The sequence below is a fragment of the Diadema antillarum genome, unplaced genomic scaffold (assembly GCF_040938485.1).
Source record: "Diadema antillarum isolate AM-2024a unplaced genomic scaffold, OU_Dant_1.0 scf00000135, whole genome shotgun sequence".
NCBI classification, from domain to species: Eukaryota; Metazoa; Echinodermata; class Echinoidea; order Diadematoida; family Diadematidae; genus Diadema; species Diadema antillarum.
The window spans coordinates 271,860-296,051 of NW_027271024.1; the positions used below are offsets into that span (position 1 = coordinate 271,860).

At 39.5% G+C, this 24,192-nt stretch overlaps 1 protein-coding gene across 1 annotated transcript in view; it reads left to right on the forward strand.

The window, feature by feature from the left end:
- Positions 1–24,192, forward strand: part of LOC139720965 (uncharacterized) — a 150,296-nt gene that overhangs the window by 16,348 nt on the left and 109,756 nt on the right. The window contains exon 2 of the mRNA XM_071632295.1: positions 2,389–2,545. Within this exon, the coding sequence (XP_071488396.1) occupies positions 2,389–2,545 (157 nt within the window). The remainder of the gene's footprint in view (positions 1–2,388; positions 2,546–24,192) is intronic.

Here is a 24,192-nt window from a genome sequence, read left to right on the forward strand (position 1 = left end):
TTAGCCTGAAAAACAAAAGGTACCCTGCCTTTGAAAGCAATACCGGTATGTGGGTGAAATATGGACAATATGAAATAGCATACAGTGTATAATTCATATCTAATGAAGATATTGATATATGCTTTGTTTCTGAAACATGTGAAGCTTCAAGTGGACAAAATTATATATGATCATATTTCAACTCTAATGGCTTTCAATATACATGTATATGTTTAGGCCTTTAAGCTCGAAATCAATTCAACCACAGCACTTGCATAGAATATGCTATCAAATCAAAAAGAAAGTGAATTCCAATCCACAGGGCTACTATAAAGGGTTCCCCCTCTGGCGTGTTCTTTCGACTGGTATGATATTTATACAAATATATTTCAAATGTGTGTCATGTTGGTTTGCAGAGCAGTGAATCAACTCATTATAATAATCACTGTGACTCCTCGAGATGACTAAAGGGAACCATTTAATAGCTCACTGTGAGCCGAGTGGGAACGCGAGGAGCTGTGTGTGTTTTGTGTGACGGGCCAGAAGTAGGGATTCTTCCGGGGTTTTCGTTTGGCAAACTTGCAACTCCGCGACAGATTCCATACACTCCTTGATGCTTCATGGCTGTATCAGATAAATCGCCAGGCTGTTCTTAGAGTAAGGATGTATTTAATTTCTGCCAGGCAAAGTTTCGGCCGGGATCTTATTTTGAGTTCCTGGCAAATGATGAACTACGTGTGTAAGTTCATATGATAAGGTTAGTATGTTAATATGTGACTGAGCAATTAAAAAACAAAACAAAAGAAAATAGAAACCTGAAGAACAGTTCTATGTGTGTGTGTGTGTGTGTGTGTGTGTGTGTGTGTGTGTGTGTGTGTGCATTTCAGCTACAGATGGAAAGATCAAATGCCACCTCATGTTAGTATGTCTTTCCTTGGAAGATCAAACTACTAAGTGGTTATGATTGATATTGTTGCAAAGTCCTAATGCTACTCATGTTCAAAGTATGACAACAAATTTCGTCGTTACTCAGCATGCAGGCTCATATGTAACAAGTACAGCTGTGCTTGGAAAGATATCCATACTCGCCAAATAACAGTTTCGGATTCTAATTACACTATATACAGTAGTGATTCCCTTGCTATAAAATTATTACTGTTACTGTATAGTCTTACTGAGTGTTTGCTAGATTGAGTAGGAAGCTAATAATTCATTCATAGAGCACTGTGTTTATTTCTCAACTTCTGTGTTATACCCATGACCACCTGTTGCCCTTGAGAAGCTGATTAATACCCCCATTTCATAGTATTTAGTGTGACACATTCAATGCATGTAAAGAGTGGGTTAATGAGTTTACTTACTTTTGTTTCAAATACAAAGGATACGTGTCTATAGACTCACTCTGTACTTGTGGCAATATTACTTTTGTGTGTATGAGGGAGGGGGAGTGTTCAGCTTGCATCCATTTCCAACAATATCTCACATTTTTCCAGTTCCGTAAGATTTAAATGATAACAATCTAATATTCCAGTCTCAGAGCTACATAGCAGCAGAGAATGTTTGAGTCTCTCATGAATGAAAATGAAGCAATTAAGCATTACATCTTTCTGGTACTTGTGAGTATGCCGAAATGTCACTACGCCTTTCTTGAAATCCAGATAAACTCTGCAGTCAATCAGCATGCTAGCAATAATTGCAAGCTTCCTTATGTTCGGATTAAGCATCAAATCCGTAGACCACAACATGGTTAGGTCATCCATTCACCATGAAATGATGACTCTCTCACGATAATTAAAGAGCAGCTCCGACTATGTATTTAAGATGTACATAATGTGTTGACCTTCTAGATGGATTGTTTAGAGTGTGTGGTCATTAACTGCAGTAGTTAACTGATCGTGTTACTGGAGCGACTATACATTTGCAGTTGGTACTGTAAAACATGATATATTCGTGGCATGATATGTTCGCGATTTGGAGCCGACGGCCTCTTTTGTTGCATGAAATTTTCGCGAATTGCCACTGGCGTGCAATGCATACAGTGTAGACAAGAACTTTCGCCTGCATTTTATTTTCGCGAATCTTGGCGCTCGCAAAATTCGCGAAATTAAAATGCACGCGAACATTCCTCGTTTTACAGTACATTTAAGGCCTGTTCTCACACACACTTGAAAAATTAGCAGTTCTCAATTATTTTTGGATCGAGATGCATAGACCATCAATTATTTTGTGTGCAGAGAACAATACATCACTAGACTGTCCTGATCTTCATTGCCTTGCAAATGATTAGTCCATCTTCATTTTTAAAAACCCTTAGGTGATGATTTCAGTTTAGAGTTCAGTCTTGGATACATTCTTTAATCTTTGAGCTTAACTAGCCTCTCTTCCTTTACCCTTCCCCTTCTGACACAGACCTACTCCGGCCTGTTCTGCGTGGTCGTCAACCCGTACAAGAGACTGCCCATCTACCATGAAAAGGTCATCGAACTCTACAAGGGGAAGAAGCGCCACGAAGTGCCCCCTCACGTCTATGCCATCACCGACACTGCGTATAGGAGCATGCTTCAAGGTTTGTTCACCAGTCCTGCTTGACCCTATACCCCACGCAGAGATTTCTGACCAGACTGGGCGGGACCCATGATACATGTATTTGCCTAAATCGACTCCTCCTCAGGATCTATTTTAATAATCTCAGTACCCAGCTTTCCTTTCCTGTCCATAAGTTTGAGGCAAAAGAAATATTGGTATCCGGAGCATTTTTTAAAATTTCCTTTTTACAACATATCTGTACAATGGAATGTATGGAAGTAGCTGTACTCATAATTACATATTTTAGAATCCAGTATTATGTCAAAGTTCTTTCAAAGGAGTTTCACACACACACACACAAAAAGACACAACAAACAAACTTTCACTTGTATGAGGATCAGTTAAAGTGTATTGATTAGCAGTCATGTGACCAGAAGTAGACATCTCGTCCAAGTTGATAACAGCTCTTCAATAAATTATATTGAGTTCAGTGCACTTGACATCTTTACAATCAAGTGGAGAGTGGTCCTTAAAGTTCATGTCCAGATTTAAAAGGCAGATGGAATCCATGATTCTTTGATAATAAAGAATATGATTTCGTGACCAGTTTGACATTTGTGCACAAAATTACCCACAACCACAGACAATGCTTAATCTCCTACACTGCTGGAAGGAGAGTCCTAAGTTTGACAAACAGAACTTTTAGCAGAATGTCACAAAGATGACACAGATCACAAAAGACATGAATGTTTGCTTCCAGTTTTATGAAATCGACAATATTGTATGGCATTTAACTACTGTATACGCTATATATTTCGCGGGGGTTTTATTTTCGCGAATTTCGCGAGTCGGGAGCTATTCGCGAAATTAACAACACGCGAAAATATTACCTTCCAAAATGAATCCCTTGCCTTGATGATACGAACATTTCAGTACTAGTATACCATGTCACGGCTTACCGAACAGACATACTGGTTAAGCTTGTCCACGTCTACTTACAGAGAGCCAATCCATTATCGCAAGGGGACCACTCATCAGAAATCTAGCACGATGGACTTAACCACTTCAAAAATGTTGAATTCTAACTTACTATTTCGCAGAGTTTGGTAAGTTTTTTTCATGCAGTGTATAACTAGTATCATTCTTATTTGCTAGTAAGTTGAAAATTCACCCTTTCTTTGCCACTTCATATTTTTTCTGGTCCCCCGATCGCGAATTTAACCACTCGCGAAAATGTGTGACAGCGGCAATTCGCGAAAATTTATGTACGCGAAAATTATAGCGTATACAGTAACTCTGAGGCAAAAGGACTGAATGCGGTGAAGATTGTACCAGCCATATGCCATGTAGCACAGCATAGATACAGGACAATGTTACCATCAACATCCTTAACCCTCCTCCGCTCGAGAGATATTGGAGTTGTAGCCTTTTTGCCCTAAACCTTCCTCTCCAATTCTCGACAGATTTCTATGTTCACTTCCACAAGGATTGCAGTGTTTGCATCATTCAGTATTCGTGATGCCTTCATTTCGATAGAAAATTTTTTTGTTGAATGTTTTAGATTCTCCATTCAGTGATACGATGGAGCAAATTTCCCCTTTCACTATGTTTAGATGGTCCTCGTTGCGCACGACATTTGTTCCTATTTTGGGCTCTGAAAGGGGCGACCCACGTCAAGGGTTTGCCCTCCCCCTCTCCGCAGAGGGGTAGGATGGTTGAATATCGTGAGGTTTGATCAAGTGACTAATCCTTTGTCATCGTAATCTGCTAAACAGTTCCTCAATCCTCCGTGCCACTGACATTGCCCCGTTCCCGAGCCCAGTCACCGACTGAGGGAGGGGTAAAGTTCACGGCCACGCGCTGCTCCGAGCTTGATCCACATCCCACACAGCGCGTGCCTGCCATACCCTGAACTGCTCCCAAGTTTTTCTCGTTAGAAGGGAAGTCGGGGGAGAAGGAGGGAGAGGAACTGGGTAGTGCGTGTGTGCATTGCGCTATTTTTTATTTTCCTCTTTTTCACTTCCACCTCGATTGCGAGTTTCGATCCTTTATGAACAGGCGGCCCGGAGAGGCCTGCCTTCTCAATCGACGGTGTCAGGTGGTGAGATATATTCATGTGTACAGTAGCGTGCCATTCAGATGTTGGTGCAGACACAGTCAGTGCCTGAATAAACTTATGACCATGTTGTAGCCTACATAGCAGTATGTTTGTTGCTCCACAAACCTGCTTTCCCTCTTCTTTTTGAGGAGGTTAGCTGATACATAACTATACCTATATATCACAAACTATTTCTTTTAATATTTGTATGATATATCAATTGCCATTCTTGCCATCCTTGTCTTATACATTTTTATGAATATAAATATATATGTTAATAGTAATATAGATAGGAATGATAATAATGATAATAATTGTGATTTTGATAATATTTTTACTACCATTATGATTTGATTATGAATCAGGCGTATGCATAACGTATATGCTATATAAACCTTGATATCATATTCCTGTATTACCAAGCAAAGCATCTTTTTGATAAACTTCAAGAGAGGAACGACAAACTTGAAACCCTGATAAAAGCTTTCCATAGTAGAACGTGTTACGGTCCGGATCCTTTGAGGCATCTGGCAAGTCTCGGGAATTCTTAAAGCCAATCCAGTTAACATCAATGCGGCTGCAGCCAACTCGATTAGCCACCAAGAAACAAGCCATTTGTCTGTCAAGATTTGTGGTAGACATCATTGCATATTCATACCCTGGATTTATTATCATATTTTTTTTTTTCCAGGGGGTTGGGTTATTGGGCAAATATGAGTACTTTGCTCAGCAAGATAAGGTTTCGTCAGTTTTTATCAATATGTGCACACAGCACTCACAGTTTTGGGCCTGTGTCCTTTATAAATCTGGCTTACCAAACTCACAACTCACAGTTTTGCCTTGAGACTTCCCAGGGTAATGCTCGGCCTTGCTTAGTGGAGGAGTGTGAATTAATAGTAGGAGGAAAAAGGAATCACTTCCAGATAGCGGTGATGATGGCTAGTCGCAGAATGTGTGTGCCAAATGTTTTCAGAAATGGGTGTGCTGTGCAGATTGGACAAGTTTCTATGCATACTGAATCTGCTGCGATTTTACATGTCCTACTGTAAATCGAGGAATGTTCGCATGCATATTGATTTCTCAAGAGCCAAGATTCGTGAAATTTAAATACACACGAAAGTTCTTGTCTACACTATATTCATTGAATTCTAGAGGCAACTCCTGATAATTTCATGCTGCAAAAATCTTTTTAAAAAATGTCGCCTCCAATTCGCCAAAATTTCATGCCGCGAAAATATCTTGTTTTACAGTACCAGGTATTACCTCTGAAGATAATTTTTTGTGAAGATCTACTTGAACAGATCTTCCTTGAGAAATAAAAGTGACACATAATTGCCTACTCTCCTTGTTTCAGCAGTAATACATGGAATCAGTAGACAATTTAAGATTCCTTTTACATCTTATAGACATATTAGACTTTCACAGAATTAGACAATAAGATGTGCAATTTGATTGCTTCATACAAACTGTATATTGCAAAGAAGCTGGGAAAGAATGATGTAGTGTGCTACGCAAGAACACTTTGCTCCTTTTTTTTTCCCCCGTGCTACCTGAAACTGATGTTTAACGAATAAGCACGATATGAAACTGTAGCTAAATAAACTGAAGGTAGGACTAGGAGAAGACAAGAAGTTTGGCAGGGCACTGTGTGGTTTTAATTACAGATCAGGACATTCAAAAACGAAACTGTAACTGGAGCTCAGTGCTATAGACCTGATTCCCATTTTAAAATTGTGGAGTCCAGGCCATTCAAATGACCTGATGTGATGATTTTAATAGCGGCAACCTATTTGTCTCCTGTATTGCAACCAAGCTTCTGTGGTGTGCTTATCATGGTTTGGTGACTGGGGGTACATAGGGTGCTACAAGGCCATGTACTGGGTTGTCATGGACAACTAAAAACCACTGTTGGAGCAAAGTGAAATGAACACATGCTTTCCTTGTGAAAAGTATCTCAGGATGCTTGCCCAATTGCCCATATGGCCAAGGGGAAATAGAATTCTTGGTAATATTGCACCATGATTTGTGGTAGGACTTTGCTATTATTTACTAATTCATGTTACTGGAGCTTTCTTGTCTGTGTCTTGAGAGCACATCTTCTGGTCAGTGGGGATTAGCTCCAAAAAGCTGGCAGAAAGGAGGTTGAAGCATTTAATACTATGTGCCTGAATTGGTACTGGAAATTTTAAGGCAAGTTGGGTCAGGGAATGTCATCTTGTATACAGATGTCAGTGTATTTCCCTGTGCATTTCTGCTGCCTTCTTGTTACCAACTACAACAAAAGACCTGGGGACCATTTCATGAAGGAACTTGTCAGATAAAATATCTGACAAGTCTCTTCTATCCGACAAGTTTTGAGAAATTCTTTAGTCTGATTGGCTGATTTCTCTGAACTTGTCGGATATAATTGACTTGTCAGACATTTTATCCGACAAGTTCCTTCATGAAATGCCCCCCTGAATTGTGCCCATGAGAACAGAATTCTTTGGGACTCACCATCTCTGCCCTTCTTCCATTTGCTTAAAGACGGATCTTCTATCTCTTTCTTTGCGAGCTTTAGACTTGAAAGAAAGAGCACCCCTACTGCGTAAGGTCTGTATCATGCCCTCATTTTTGCCACTTGAACTTGTATCTATTGTGGAATCTTGTTATCAACAGTTCTGTGTCCTTGGACTGCACTAACTGTGGCCAGGTTGTTGGGCACTGCACCCAAGGATTTCATTCCGTAGAATATTATTCTGATCTGCCTACGCCTCCATTTTCCCATGGACCTAGTTGCATTATGTGCTGATAATGTTATTATTTATAGATGCGGTAATGAATTGAGGTTGATAGCGAATGTTGAAGCTGAGGGCTAGGTGATAGTGGCAAGGCTGTTTCTGGATGCAGCGAGCACAGAAGGCTACACAACCTTTAAAGGTGATCCGGTCTTGGGATATTTGTATTTCCTTGGGTACGATCAAACTTAACTTAGGGCTCCTCAGATTTTTCCAGGTTTGCCATTCATGTTTGTCTGGTCTCCTGCAAGAGTTCTATTGAGAACTTTGTAATTGTTGTTGAATTTTATAGATCCTCATTCATTGTTTTATCCTTGTGTCAGAAATGATAATAATGATAATAATTTTTCACATTTATTAAGCACATAGTAATGATGATTTATTCTACGGCATACATTTCTTTCATTGACATATGTGATATTTATAGATAGATGAATGAATAGATGAGAGAATGAATGATAAGGTGTATTGTGGTCCCTTTTATGTGGATGTCTCAGAAGTGAATCTTATGGCCATAGCCTTTATTGAAACTTTTTTAAAAGGTAGCATTCCTTTCATACAAACATACACACACACACACACACACATACACACACACACACACATATTGTGTGTATTGATATGCATTTCTTATCTTGCAAAGGTATTGTATGTTTATAAAGTCAAGATGAAAGAACAAAAAGGAGAGAGCTAAACAGCACAGGAGCTGAGCTGCGAGGTTGGGCTGGACACATTCCCGTGTCTGTGGAAGGGAGAGCTTATTACCAATGCAGTTCTGTAACAAGAAGCGTGCAGACTTTGTGGCAAGACAGGTTGTGAGTGTGAAGGGAACCCACTCACCATGGGGCAAAGTCCATCGTGGATAAACAAGATGAAATATGTGTATGGCTGTGGGATAATACTGTTCAAGAGAAATTTTAGATTTTGGGCAGCCCTGCAAGCTTCGTCAAAAGTATGCACAAGTATGAGTGAGAGATTGAGCTTGTGCAGAACCATGCAGAAATTATGAAGCTTGCATATAATTGTAGTTCTCTCAGTTTACATTCTGTTTCCTAGAGTCTCCGGTGGTTGAGATTTAGTGCCTCCTCATGATGGTTGTAGTTTTTTCAAACCAGATAAATGGGGTGGAACAACTTTGAAACATATCATTTCTTTCATAAACTTACCACTGATACCAACAAAAGCTGTTCAGACTGCCCATTTGTTTTTTATTGTCATAATTATCTTTGTGCAAAAACACCATACTTTTTTGAATAACAAACTAAAACATAGAAATGAAAAATAGGTGAAATCAATAATAAATATTAACTCAGTAGTCCCACTATTTCAAAGTGTATGTAATTTTGATGGCCTGTGAGCTTGACTGTTGTGCAAAGTATGTTGCCTAGATTGTGGTTGTACAGTCCCACATATTCACAGTTTCTGTATGGTGAACAGTCGATGAGCGTGATCGTCGGGCAAAGTGCATTGCCTAGTTTCTGGTGTAACAAAGTCTCGGGTTTTCAGCCCCTAACTGTGCATGTAGGTCGTACATAATCCTGTCAGAGCTTCATATGGTTCATCTGTAATCGCGGTGGACCTGATTGGTTTAACACTCTGCGGCTAATTCCTGACACTGACTAGGGATATTAAGCGCTGAAGGGCTTCACCTAATTCGCTTCACTATCGGCCGAGATGGGCATCCCTCACAACTGATGAGGCTTGCATGTGGACCGGAGTGCAGCCGCCCAACAAAGGGGAAATGGCTTGTTGGGGGATGGTGGGGAAACTTGCTAGGGGAGAAAAACGCAGTCACTGTGACGAAAAGCGGCCGGAATTTACCTCAAGTGGCCATAGAACAAAGAAGAGGGTTCCCAAGTTGGCATGGCTGGTGCATGCAGAAAGGGACCAGTCAATATTTTCTTTAATTTCTAGACAAAGGGTCTTGCTGTTGTTTGGGAAATTTCTGATTTTCCCATATGAAGCTTTGGACAAAAATTAATAAAAATATATTATGTTTTGAAGATATTTTATCACTTTTTTTTGGGGGGGGGGGGGCAGGGAGGGAAGATGGGGAAGACCAAAAAGTATTATGGAATGTTGGAAACAGAGACAATATAGATTAATGTGCTTAAGGTACCAAGGGCTAAGGTGGCATGCAGGGGTTAAATGTGTTACAAACTATAGTATGTTATACTGCAAATACAGCACACTCATTTATATCCAAATACACATGTGCAGACAGTACATACCCCTAGCCAATGAAGGGAAGTACCTATGCTAATAATGCTAGGTGATATTTGAGTAAGTTAAAACTATCTCATTAATCATGCATCACCAGAGCTATTGTAGCAAGAATGAAATTATTAGTGGAAAGATGAGCAAAGAAAATGGGATTCCGTCGGGAGATTAGCGGCATTTTGTATGAGCAAAAAACAGAGATTTAAAGAGAAGAATGTGAACCTGTTTATCACAGTCTAATGGTTTGTGTGATTTTGATAACTGTGCATGTTGTGATGTTGCAGGGGTCCTATGTGTATTAAAACACCTAGACTGGTAAAGCCATGCCTCTCATGGGAAAGACTACTGATACTCCGTTGATCAGTTGATGAACCATGCTGTCTGCAAATCACTTGTAAATTTGAGCTCATCTTCATTTTGACTCAGTATGCAAGAGTGCATGTGAGGGGAATGTTATATTTTCAAACGCACTTCATTTGATAAAAAGTGAAAGGACGTGCCGCAATGTTGATATTAATAGACATGATGTAATGTCTATCTTTGTAGTCACAGAATATATAATAGCATATAGGCCCTAGAGGTAGTCAAGAGGGAGTTTCTTGTGGACTTGTGTACAACAATGTTAGTTAGTCCCTTCTGCAAGTCATGAAGAAAGTTCAGTGTGACCCCTGTACTGTACAAGTCAGCACGATACCATGCAGCCATCTCCAGCTGGTGGCTGGCTGCAAGCTTGATGCTTGGCTTTCTCTGAATGCCCTGTGAAAGTAAAGGATTTGAAAGAAGAGCAGTGGTCAGCCATGTAAGACAGTAGCCTCTCTGTCCTGACTTTTCATCTGAATGGCAAAAGAAACTTTGAAAAAAATAGTTAACAACCAAAAAGCTAATGCCATGCATGGGGAATCTAACTCTCAGCGTACCATAAAATCCTAGGTGATACCAGTGCCAGAATTAAAAAAGAGAAGCCCATGCACTTTTCCACCATTTGAGAAATCGAGACAGATATTCCAGAGGAGTGGAAGTGGCTTCTACTGACCACACCCCTCATCAGCTGGCAGACTGCCCAGACAGACCAGTGGTGCAGAGAGCTCAGACAGCCAACTCACAACCACTGGGAGGTTTTCCCTTTCTTTCCTTTCACTACCCTGGCCCAGACTAAAGGCTGATTTGGGATTGGGGATTTGGGGGGGGGGGGGGGGCACTATGTAGACTTCCTCTCTGAAGGTCAAGCAGTCTTGACCTCAGGTTGAGGTGACATACCAGTGGCTTGACCATACTGAAAACTGACTTTTCCCCCCTCATTGACAGTTCCATCTACCAAGGAGGTACATGTGGGCAAGTCCAAGATAACACGCGCGTTACGTATGGGACATTCAGAGACTTTTATGACCTGAAAAATAGTGTTAATGGCTTTTGATCATATTAAACTTTATCATGGTGATTGATATCTAGGAGAAGTATAATCATGCAAAAAATAGAGAAAAATGACCTTCACAATTATATTCTAGAAGAGAAAATATGTGCTGTTACGTATGGGACCAGAAAAATTTTGTTTTTTTGAACATTTTTTTCAACCTCAAAACTCTCTGAAAGTATTTCATTCCACAACTTGTAACTCACTGTGATGAAAGTCACAACACTCAAGATTATCACAGGTAAGTTTCGTGTCATTAGGTAAAAAGCTCTAATTACAGGTTCTAATTAAAGACAGACATGACGTGTTACGTATGGGACAGTTACGTATGGGACAGTTTGTCCCCCATTCATTTAGTGTGTGAAAAACCATGTTTATGGGTATTTTGCATAATTATTGAAGTAAAATCAGTTGAAACTACTCAAATACTGATCCAGATTGTCAAGGAAACAATATTTCCCAAATATATACCATCCTAATCATATTCAATCATATTTTTATATTTTTATGACCAACCTGAGTATGCATGCCCTTTGTCCCCCATTCGTTTAGTGTGTGGAGAGACATGTTTAAGGGTATTTTGCAAAATAATTTTGCAAAATACCCATAAACAATTTTTTGCATAATTATTGAAATGGAATCAGTTGAAACTACTCAAATACTGATCCAGATTGACAAGGGAACAATATTCCCCAAATATTTACCATCATAATCATATTTAATCATATTCTATATTTTTATGACCAACCTGAGTATGTATGCCCTATTTTTATCAGGATAGTTACTATTGAAAAATTGAATAGTTTAAAGTGTTTACTTCCATTGATGAAGGGCAGTTTGCCATTTCGTTTCAATAAAAAACAACTTGACACAAGAAATATTAATTTTTATACAATGTAGATAAGCAATACCTGCTGCGTGGAACCCCAGTGATCGAGTAGATGTCTGTCTAGCAGTCAGGTCATTGATTCGAGTCACACCTCAGTATGTATACCCATGAATTTTGTCGTGGCTATTATTGAAACCTGAATAAGGACAATTTGTGTATCACTTGCAAAAAAAAAAAAATCATTTTACTTTATATTCTGTTTAAATATTTATATCACAACCATTTCAAATTGGATCTCCATCACTAAACTTTGAATTCCTCTAGTCTTAGGATTGTATGCTCTTTAGTAATTCATATAATTGGTTTCCAATCATCTCATTAAATGTTGGAAACTGAATCCCCATTTCTACAAAAAACTATACCATCCCTTTAATGCTGATTTTTCATTGTGTATTTTGCCATTTTCCCCTCCCCCTTTCTGAAAATTGTTCAATCAAAGTACATGTATTGTTTAAAGTGTCTATAACTCAAAAAGTAGCGACAATGTTGGGATGCTTTCTTCAGGATGATTGACCATTTGTGTACTGAGAGACCTTCCCAGCTAGCTACTATGCATTCACATGCATTATGTATGAGGATGTCCCATACGTAACGCATTTGTCCCATACGTAACATTATTTCAATGCCTAATAAAAAATATTCCTTTTACTGTTTTTTCTTTTTTCTATGGTATTTAATTTCTCTAAACAATAAATTAGAACTTTCCAAAAGGGCATTAATATAACCTCAGCAATTTCAGAAAAAACCTAAAAAAATGACCTCAATTTGTTACGTATGGGACATCTCATGATAGGACACGAGCTAATTTGCATAATCATTTGCATAATCCCTAAATTTTCATACCAAGTTAAACTATTTGATGAACTTCTTATGTCCACATATTAATCAAATATCATTTGCTTTCCTTTGAATTAATATGAATTTTTATAAATGTCCCATACGTAACGCTGTGTTTCACATTTATGCAAATGAAGCCCTTGAAATTTGCATAAATTTATGTAATATAATTTTTTCCTCCATGGAAATCAAAACTTCAACTCATAAGCTTCAAAATGATACCAAACATATCAATATTGAGCAAAGATGAAATTTTGCCTTCTGAGGGGACCTTATCTTGGACTTGCCCATGTACTACTACTGCACTGGGTGAGCTTGGTACCTCCTTGGATGTATGCTACTAGCAGTGATGCTACCTTATCTTGGCAGTGGTCATTGTTTTTATGGACCAGGAAATGTATAAACCCCCTCCCTTCTGCTCTCCCTCCCTCCCCCCCCTCAAAAAAAAACCCAAAACAAACAAACAAAAAAAACAAAACAAAACAAAAGCAGGAAGATCAAGCCATCCAAGCATAGTCACACTTCCATGTCTAAACTGGTCGTTTTCTGAAGCCTGTGGTGTCTAGTTCTTTCAATCATGACCAGCAACCACAGACCCAGCCACTACATACTTGTACCAAACCCTGTGAGGATTGGCTCTCTCCCCCCCCCCCCCCCCCCCCCCCCCCCCCCCGTCCCTTGGTTTTCCAATGAGTGGTCATAGAGGACTAGCTGGTAAACAATGTTTTGTCCAGTTGCAGTGATTGACCGCATTATCTTTCTGCAAGTCCTCTCTACAGACTACAGTTTTCAGCTGCTGACCATTAGGAATGTCTTTGTCCGTTTTTAGTGCAACTAAATACCAGATTTGCAAAACCCTTCTGATTTTTCACTATACAATGTATGTGCAATAATTATTGGAGACAAATAAACAAGACACTGAGTATCGATATGATCATTATGTTCATACTACTTTTATAGTAGTACTGCTTGCAGTTGTGTAGATTGAAACACTGTGGTGAGCTGATAAACTAGACAGTGAACTCTCTCCCATAATCTTGAGGGACAGTTTGTTTGTCCAGTGCATGGGAAGCACATTTTGCAAAACAGTATTATATATCATATTATAGATATATATTTTGATATTATCATAATATGAGTGCTTGCATGCAAGATACGGAAGTCTCTGGCTGAGAAAGATTCTCTGCACCAGATTTAAACTCGTCGGCCACAAGACATCAATCACCTTTCCATTACTCTGTGACAATGTTTGCCGTGCTAATCCCAAACCATCCATTACATGCGCAGTGAATTTGATCAGCCCTTCATCACAGTGGGCGGGGTAGGTGATATCTTCATCACGGACTGCTTGGTATGAGCCAGTGTTGGTGAAAATATGACATTAGCTGGATTGTGGAAAAATGACAGAACACCACAATATATGGTCAAACATTGTTATCCTGATGGTATTTCATATAGGCCTAGATGGCAAATTTCAGTTCGCCAGAAATTGAATTGAATGTTCATGATTTTCTTTCCAGCACATATTATGCTAGATGATCGTTGCACGCCCATGAATGTATAATGTCAACTTTTCTACCAAACGCCTCCACTCAGAGTGACAGTTGGTGATACCCATATTGAACATCTATCCTGTGTTTAAGATATGAGGCAACATGGTGAAACATACCACAGAAAAAAAGTGCGAATGAGAAATTGGGTGTGAATGAGTATCTTTTTAGTCCCCTTTTCCCCTTTTTCTTTGTGTGTGTTGTGATGGAATGTTACTTTGGTAGAGTGAGAGATGATATTTTGTGATGGGATGCAAGGAATGTGACCCAGGTTGAACCAGCTTTCCCTCTTCATCTAGCCAGACCTGCTGGCTTGGTACCTAGCCACCAGCGGGACCAGCATCCCGCTGGTGGAGGGGCGTGACCCCCAAACTGCAGAAACTATTGAATGTCTTCTCTGAAGGTTTTCTTTCTATTCTGCTGTATTCGCACAAAAAAAGAGAGAAAAATCCAAAACAATACTTGTAAGACAAAACAAAAATCAATGCTGTGGAAAATAGCAGTGCATGTGAAATGCATTCGGCAGAAGCCTGTTTACAAATTTTTGCAGCTGGAACAGGATGGATGAAAATAGCCACACTTGGACATTCCTCTGTGGATGATGTTTCTAGAAATATGTGTATTAACCTCAGGATGTGACCTCCTTGATTGTGAATGTTTATATCTTTTCAGAGTCAGAAAGTATTTACATATATTTCCTTCGTTTGTGTGATTCTTTCTTACTCTCTCTGGTGACAACCTGTTAGAAGTAGTTCTGCGTATTTGTTTGTTTCATTGTGCTTGCGTGTTTATGCTTTGGGGGTGGGGGGGGGGGGGGATAGGGCAGTCTATTAAGTCATGATATGAAGTATTAAGGTTTGTATTAAATTTGAAAAGTCAGTTTGTTCACAGTTTTCTCAAGTGGAAATCTATGTGTAAATTGACAAATATCTGGTAAATTGGCGAGATAGAGATACATGGTGTTTTCACAATGTTAAAGTCATAATATCTTTAACACTTCAATGTCACGCCGAATGTGAAATGGACTCGCATCTTCTCTCAGCTTTGTCAGTGAGCTGTCAGTCTTCTTCCCTGTTCTGCATCTTTCCACAAGTCCTGCTAAGCCTTTACAGGTCTTGTTCACACGTGAAACTAAATCGGGTCATCACTCATTGTCACTTTCGTACAATCCAGCACATAAATCAACTCCCTGTCGCTTGGGAGCTCTGTAATGATCGGACTTCAATGGATTCAGTAAACACAAGCCAGGCATAGCCTCCTCATCGCACACGGCAGTCCCCAAGTCAGCATGCCAGGAAGCTAAAACATGCATTTGTAGCAGATGCATATCATTTACTTGACATGGAACAAAACGAATCTTGTCACTTTAGACGTATTGCCACTTGCATTTTTTAAATATACATTGTATGCATCTCTGTTTGCTGGGATTTTTTTCCTGCCTGTGGCACATAGTCTCGTAGGTAAGAATGATACATGTACTTTACAGCCTACAACTTATGATGGAGAAACGTGGAACCTGTAATATTCTAACACTCTCAGGCTATGCCTGTGCCTGGCGTACAGCTGGGACTTGCCAAGTTAATACAGTAATAGCATTCACCCCTTGTCCTCCCTACTTGACCATGATGTATAGTTAGACAACCCACATGGGCATTACAGTGCACAGTCGGAAATAAAGGCCAAGGTAATACAATGGGGATTACAGGAGTTATGTAATCCACATTCATCTGGTGGTAAGTTTCAGGAAATCTGTGCCCATCTGATGTAGAAAGCAGGCCGGTGGATGTGCCAGTGAGCAAATCAAAGCACTGTAAGAATGGAGGAAGGTGTTCTTGTCAGGAAAGAAGTAGGCGCTAGTCACTTTATGAAATCTGACCAATGTTCAAAAAAAAATGTGGAAAAAATAGTCAAAATTACCATTTTTCAAATCAAAGCGAAACTGGTTTATAAATGTATGTAGGAAAACCTCCAATATGACCCTATAGTCTTCTACGCTCTATCTGGCTTTCAAATGATTGTAGATCCGACCTCTGTACCTGTCAGGCGGTACTATACTCAGGATGTATGTGAATTTTGTCATGATGAGTGCGAAGATTGTCATCGTTGTGTTTTAAGGCCCCAAAATTATCCCGTCCTCCGCCGTGGGGTTGAAATTGCATGCGATGGTACCACGGGTCCCTGCTGGGATACTGACCCCGCCCTGCTGAGCAGTGGTGGTTGTTTTTCCGCCCATCTCACACTCTCTCTTCCCTAGAAGTCTTTTACCGTTCTTCTTGAGTACTTTTGTGTTTGACGTGAATAATTGGGCTTCCTGCTTATATTTTTAAGTAACGTGAAGCTTGGCAGCTTCAGAAGATGAAGGTTACTACATTGTATAAATGCATAATATGGTCCTCTTCGACAGCATATCTCTGTGAGTGTGTGTGGTATTATTCCAACCTGTCTACATGATAATGCACTGTACTGAAGAGAAATCAGATATTCTAATTATCTGCAAGTCAGTGTTTCAAAATGTTAACTTATTACCACTTCTTGATATGTATGACCTTAATAGCAGTTCATTTGTGTTTCAAGTATAGCTCTGTCATTGAAATTCAAAACTCATTTGATCTCCAAACCAGTTTTTTAAGTTGTTGCATTTGCAATTTATATACCACATGAATGTTCACCTACAGTACAGCATTCGTCAGCTGTATGAGAATCAGTGTTATCATGTGTTAATATTTGTCTTATTTTTGTCTACATACTACTACTTGCTGCCTTCATTTTTCCTCTGCTGACAAGATTCCTTTGATCGATTGAGTCTTGTGCACTGCCTGAATGGTATAGTGGCATTTACTGTAGCTGGTTTGTCTGGTTTGGTGGGTGTGTCCGTACTGTGGCTTTTGTATGTGCTTTTTCTGTTGTCACACAAATCTGTTCAGGTAGACAAAAAAGAAAAATCAACTACAAAAAAAATGTACTAAAAAGGAATGAATTTTATTCTGCATGTAGGATTTTGTATGACTTTCTTGAGATGCATACAGTTGTATTGTTTTGCATGTAATGTCGTGATACATTTTGGTGCTAAGCATAATATGTCATTATGTTTGAATGTGGAGTAGAATTCAATGAACCTGCTTACTCAAGACATTTGTGCATGTGTCAATGAAGATCATGCTCTTTTTGAAATCAAGGAATGTAGCAGGGGGGGGGGGGAGGGCTTGATATCTAAGATTCTGATCAATTCTTTAGTGAGGAGTAAACATCACAACTGTCCTATAATGGTTGTAGATGAGTGTTTAACTCTACCCTATGGTGTCAGCCGAATACAACAATACTTCCTGCTCACAACAGCAGCCGGCTGCTACCCTTGGCAGATCGAGTTAGTACCCGTACAATCTTTGCTTCTTTGAACGCTGCGAAGATTCAGTTACATTTAATCAAAGGCCACCAGTCCAACGGAAGGGGGTGTAGATAACCCTCCTTATTGAGGACAGCCGATACCGGTCCAATACCAACTACGATTGAAGAGAAGACCGTTGGTCCTTATATATATTTTTTTTTTCAACCAGGAACTGGGTATCGGATTATGGCATCTGTCCTTCCCAGGGTACGCTTGCAAAAAATAACAAACTGATCCACAAAGCCAAGCCCGTCACTTCCTGATTCTCCTTGTAAAAACCAAGCACTATTTGATCAACATTGACACAACAAATTGAATCCTCCTAGTCCATTGCCTTAAAAAAACAAAACACATTATTATTATTATTTTTTTGCGCTTTCTCAAAAATCGCTTTACAAGCAATAGTACTTCTTCAAAATTTGAATTTTAATTGATAGGTAAATGATGAATCATGTTTCATTCTCCTACTTCTACCACTTCTGATGGATGCTTGTGATGCAGATCAAAAAGATGGTTTATGTGAAGGAAAAGATTATATCTTGTTTATCAAAAAGTAACAATTTTCAGAGTTTGAAAACAATTCAGAGTTTGATTGCCCTGGGCTAGCGTGGTGTTGTGAAAATTTTTAAGATTATTGAGTGATGATACTTGATAAGTGTAACACATTCAGTCCCGTGAATTTGTTTGGTGAATGCAGCTGGTTTGTACAGAAGGCAAATTACTGTTAGGGTAAAAAACCAAAACAAAACAAAATGGACTCATTTTTGCATCGCTAGGGTTGATATATATTTTTTTAAACAGTATTTTTGTATACACACAAGAATTACAAGGTTTTCTCGTCATATTGCAGAAACTGAAAAGTGATGTATTTTGTGATGACTTTGAATGGGTTGTTGAGAAAACCCCCAAAATAATTTGCAGGCAGCCATTTTGGATGCTTAGACTGTATACAAGGCATTGCAAAGCTTTGCCGAGTTCACTCTCTTGAATGCATGACAATACTATGCGTTATGCGTGCTGGCATTAGAAAGTAGTATAATGTCATTAAAATGTTTTTAAAAAAGGCAAAACCTCAAACTCCCCCAAACAACCAAAACACACATTTTTTCCTTCTGCCTCCACATCCTCTTCCCGTACTACCTGCCCACACACCATCCTGTCATTGGTGGACCTGTCAAAAGTCAGCCTAGGAAATGGTACAGACGATGCTGGATCTTCTATCTCCTAGCCTCCTCAAAGTGCATCGCGTGCACACGACAGATTATCGTGAACTTGTTCACAAACACCATGTGTGCATGCAACAAACGAATCCAGTCGTTTTCTGTATACGCTGTTATTTTTCGCGTACAGTATTTTTGCGAATGAGGAGGTCAGGGACATTTTCGTGAGATGTTGTTTTCGTGAATTGATACAGAGGTCTTCATAAGTGCACTATTACCTTAGCGCATGGTAACTTTTTCAAATTTGCGGTCCAAGTGTGATTTGCAAAATTCACGAAAATTAAACCCTCGCAAAAATACCACGTATTTCACTTTTTTTTTCAGGGGAGGGGGAGAAACATAGTGGCTTTGAAATGACCGACTCCTATCTGTGTGCTAGAGCTCTTTCCCTTGCCACATTGCAAGGAATTAAATAATCATAATATCTCATACTTTATGGTTGACGGATAAATGGAAATACTGAAAGACGAGGAATGTTGGCATGCATTTTAATTTCTCGAATTTCGCGAGCGCCAAGATTCGCGAAATTAAAATGCACATGAAAGTTCTTGTCTACACTACATGCATTGAATGCCAGTGGCAGTTCGCGAAAATTTCATGCTGCAAAAAAGGCCGTCGGCTCCAATTCGCGAAAATTTCATGCTGCGAATATATCATGTTTTACAGTATAGGTGCACCATGTTGATGTTGTCAGTGCCAACTTTGGACTGTAGGCCTATATCTCTCACACTGCAAATCTCTTATGGTGTGGGGTTTATCATATATTATGATAACCTTTACAGGAAGTTGTTATGTGAGGTATCTAAGTTGGTTTGTCGCTAGATAAGAGTAAATCTCTCATGACCTAGAGCCGCAAATGTCCCTTGTGCAAGGCCATCATCTAAAACCGGTAACTTTTGTGTCCTGTATGATTTTCTTTTCCTTGTTTAGAGGAAGAAGAGATAGTTTTGAGGTTTATGTCTTTGCCTTTTACAAGGTTAATTATCTGTTGTGCAGCACGTCCAATAGTGTGTTCCAATCTCTGTGTGAACTATGTAATATTCGTTATAGTTAGATCCATGTATGACATTGGCAGAGAACTCGTCCAAATCTGGTTCATGCTGCCATTAGTTTTGAGGTACGGCTCAGTAGCTGGACTGTGCGTCATTGTCTCAGTGCAATCGATGCTGTGTGAATTTTTTGAGATCTTCTGTCTTTGTATTTAGTGACTGTGAGGTAGAAACAGAGAAATAGAAATACAGAGGAAAAGATAAGAATATAATACCCTATATGGGGCCTATATACACGTATGCTATTAATGGGGACCGTTTCATGAAACTGTTTGTCAGTGATTTACACTGACAACTGTTAAAAGCTACTGAAATCCTTGCGTCTGATTGGCTGATAGCAAATTTGTTGGTGAAAACCTCCGACGAACTCATTGATGAAACGCCCCCCTGGTACATGTATAGGCCTTTACTATAATGTATACATTGTACATACTGTACATTACACACACATACATGTACAATGTACATTTGTACTATGTGCATTACATATTGAAGAGATAAGTGCAGAGACATATAGGTACACATATATAACAGAATTAGAAAACAGGGTCATAGGATAAGAGAGAGAATTTTATCATTTGCTCATGATTTGCCCGAGTGTATCTGTATAAATGTACCTCAGTGTGTCTGCATTGGTGTTTATGTGTATGTGTTTGTGTGGGTGTGTGAGTTTGTGTGTATTAGTGTTACATTGTATGCTTGTGTGAGAGGGAATTGACAGATGAGACCTAGATTAGATGCCTCCCCGTCATGGGGTACTACATAGGCAAGCCTACACCTAGCGCCTTCTGTCAGTCTTCCACCGAGGCAACCACCAACACCTCTGACTCCCAGAGTATATGATAACATCTAGAATTCCAGGTATGATGCGGCCATGTCAGCGCCATATACCTTTGACGGTTGATTACGACTCACATTGGCACTTTCCTTGTCATACCTGTGCCGAGTATCGTTTCACGTGACTTGAAAGGGAATTATTTTGTGGGCCGATGTAACAGAGATACGGCCAGTTAATGGAGTTTTGATAAGATCACATGGCTTAGATGCTAATCTTTTTAATGGACAATTTGAATGCAACAGAGGGATTTAATTTTTTTTTTTGGAAAAAAAAATGACCTCAATGTTTGAAGCATAGAAACCGATTTTGACCGAAATCTACACGAGTTTGCTAGGTTGTCGCCATCTAGAGGGCCCTCCTCCACATTTGACCCGCCTTCGCAGAGGATTTCGTCCTGGAGAAAATTTGACGAGCCGATCTCGATTGTGAATTATGAAGGTAGTTGGGACCCTAAGTCAGGCAGATGAGATAAGTGAAATCCTTGTCACAGATTATGGGATAAGCTTAATACCATCACTGATCTCACAGCTTCAAGTATTATCTACAGATGTGATGCTTATCCCTATTGAAGGGCAGATATGAAGAATGTCTCGTTTGCTGTAGAGTATGCCATCTTAAGGGCCTGTGCATATTTAAAGAGACTAAATGTAATGATAGAATTACCTGTGTAATAGTAACCCTCATAGTAACAGCCAATGAGCTTTCTGCATTTCTGCCTGTTGCCATGGTGATTTTTATCATTTTTCTTATTTCATGAAGATTTATTTATCTATTCATTGTAGTCATTATTATTTTTTTTTTTTGGTACTGTGAGGCTTCGTGAGTTTTTCATAGTGTAGGGTCTCTGAATACTGTTAAACCAGAAATACACTGTATGGTGTGCGTAAAACTTATGCAAATTTTGCGAGGAACCAAGATTTGCGAAAGATTGTGTGCACACAATGTATTGAATACAAGTGGCAATTCGTGAAAATTGCATGCCGCGAAGAAGGCCATGGGCTCCAATCCGTAAAAGTTTCATGCCGCGAATGTTTCTGGTTTTAAAGTACCTGTGTACCTTTTCTCCCCTGTAACCTTTTACTGAATGCAGAGTGATGCACCCATCTCTGATTGTGGGTGGATTGTAATTTTCTGTACTTATCACAGATGATGAATCCACTGAGTTATGAATGTGAATGACATGGAGTGGCAATACCTATTACACACAGGTAATGGAAGAGCAAAGGTCATGTTAGGTCAAGGCTCCTGCATAGTCTGTCCATTCAGACTCTGCCTTTATTTTGTACCATCTGGCATGCACTGGTAATGTGCCAGTGGTTCTGCCAGTTGACTTGGATTGGATTAATTCCACACACATTGTAGAAGAGATGGGAAGATATTTAGCACAGTCAAGAAGAAGTAGCATTCAGACATTACTATCTAATTAGCTCTGATGAGAGGAAATATTGTGGGCTGGAAAACACAGGCTAAAGTGGGATGAGAGCATCGAGTTCAAGGAGTAACAGATGGGAGTGTTGGGAAAGCAAGGAGTTCTCCAGAAATGGGTCAGAACTCTCATAGGAAGACCCCATTTTGTTTTCCCACCGTCTACGTCTATTCTATCAGCATCACAGGATTCCATCTTGTTCAATTAGGCCTATTCCACCAACTTTTATGACTTCTTCCTCTTATCCTTTTCCTTGTTGTTCTGCCATTTTTCCTATGACAGCTATTGTCAACAATACTGCTATATTACATTTTCTTATTATGTGTAATTCTTCATTGCTGTCTTCGTTGTAATTTTTCTTGTCCTCGTCTTGTCTTGATCTTTTGTCTTCTCCCATATCCTTGCTTATTTCTGTCTTCTTTTCCTGTTCAGTCGTGAATGGAGTTACTCTCCCAAGTACGGTGGCAAGAGCAAGAGTCGTTAGATCCTGAGACAACTGTGTGAGGTTTCGAACACGTTTTTTGTCAAGACACCTGTTAAGTGATACTCTTGTTATTGGATTGGAAATGGAAATTTTGGTTTGTGGTTATAGAATGTGGTTATCCGGCCATTTATAGGCCCTATGCCCATTGCCCTCACCTGATATAGTGCCTACATAGTTATAAATGTGTTTCCTGCACTGCCCCTTCCTAAACTATGTGTATTGAAGTGTTGTCCCCCTCCCAAATACAATTCCATTGATGAAATTATATCAAAACTCAATGATACAGAAGAAAATTTGCACTGTGGTTTGGTTGGACAATGAGTAGGTTGTTGGTATAAGCTCATAATGCGCAAAGAATATACAAAGAAATTTGCAAGAAATGGTTTTTTTTTCCCCCTTTTCAAAGTTTTTCTAGTGCACTCTCCCGTTTTCACACTTCTTAGGGCAATGAGAACTCTTAGGTCGTAAGTATGAGCTCATGATGCCGAATAATATGCAAAGAATTTTGCAAGAAATGTTCCTCCCCCCCCCTCTAGTTTTTTCAGTGCCCACTCCCATTTTCATGCTTTTCAAGCTTAGTGTGTGGTGAATGCAGCGTGTACATTCTTGTCTCCTGAGTCATAGCCCTATGAGAGAGAAGGGAAAAGAGCAGCTTGGTTATGACAGCGATCAGCCTTTAGTAAAATCCATGGAGTTTGACAGGCTCTCCATTATTATCATCATTATTATCAGCAACCAGACAGCCTCTGATCCGTGACTGCCGAGACACAGGAGCTAGTCTTCTCTCAAGGCTTTCTGTTTGCAGACAATTGGGCATGTTGTGATATTAAGAAGGGGTGTGGTACCGACTTCAGATTGTGCTTGTGCCTTCGGCAATAAGTCGGTGTTGAAGCCTGCCATTTCTGAATGGTACATGAGCTCACCCAGACGGTATTGAAACCTAATTGAAAGCCTATTATAAAGTTGTTTTTTTTTAATTTTGTCAAGGCAGTCCTATATGGGTCAGAATTCCTTTGTTATCCCCCCCCCCAAAAAAAAAAAAAATACCCCACACCCCAATAGGTCTATGCTTTTAGTCTTTCATCTGCTCCATTATTTTCGTGCTTAATGCCATCGTCTGTGTGCCCTTGACTGTACCTTCATTTACTTTAAACGTTGTGGTGTACAATCATACTGGTGGCCGTTAATTTCAAACAGCTATTTTGCAGGTCATTGAATCTGTAGTTTATTTTGACTTCATGTATGTCTCGGGGCTGTATCCCCAAATATGTTGCGAGAAAATAGATAAGGTTAAGAAGAAAAGGAAAGGGAACTGTGGATCTAATATTTGAATGAATATACCATATAGGCCTACTATTATAAATGATATCAGTAATGATGATGATGGTTTAGATAGCCATGTTAATGACAAAATGAAATCAAGGTTTGTCATTGGTTCGTTTGAATCATTGTTTGCCTCAAACTAGGAAATCCCCAGATTTATTGAGGCCCATGTGTTAGGTT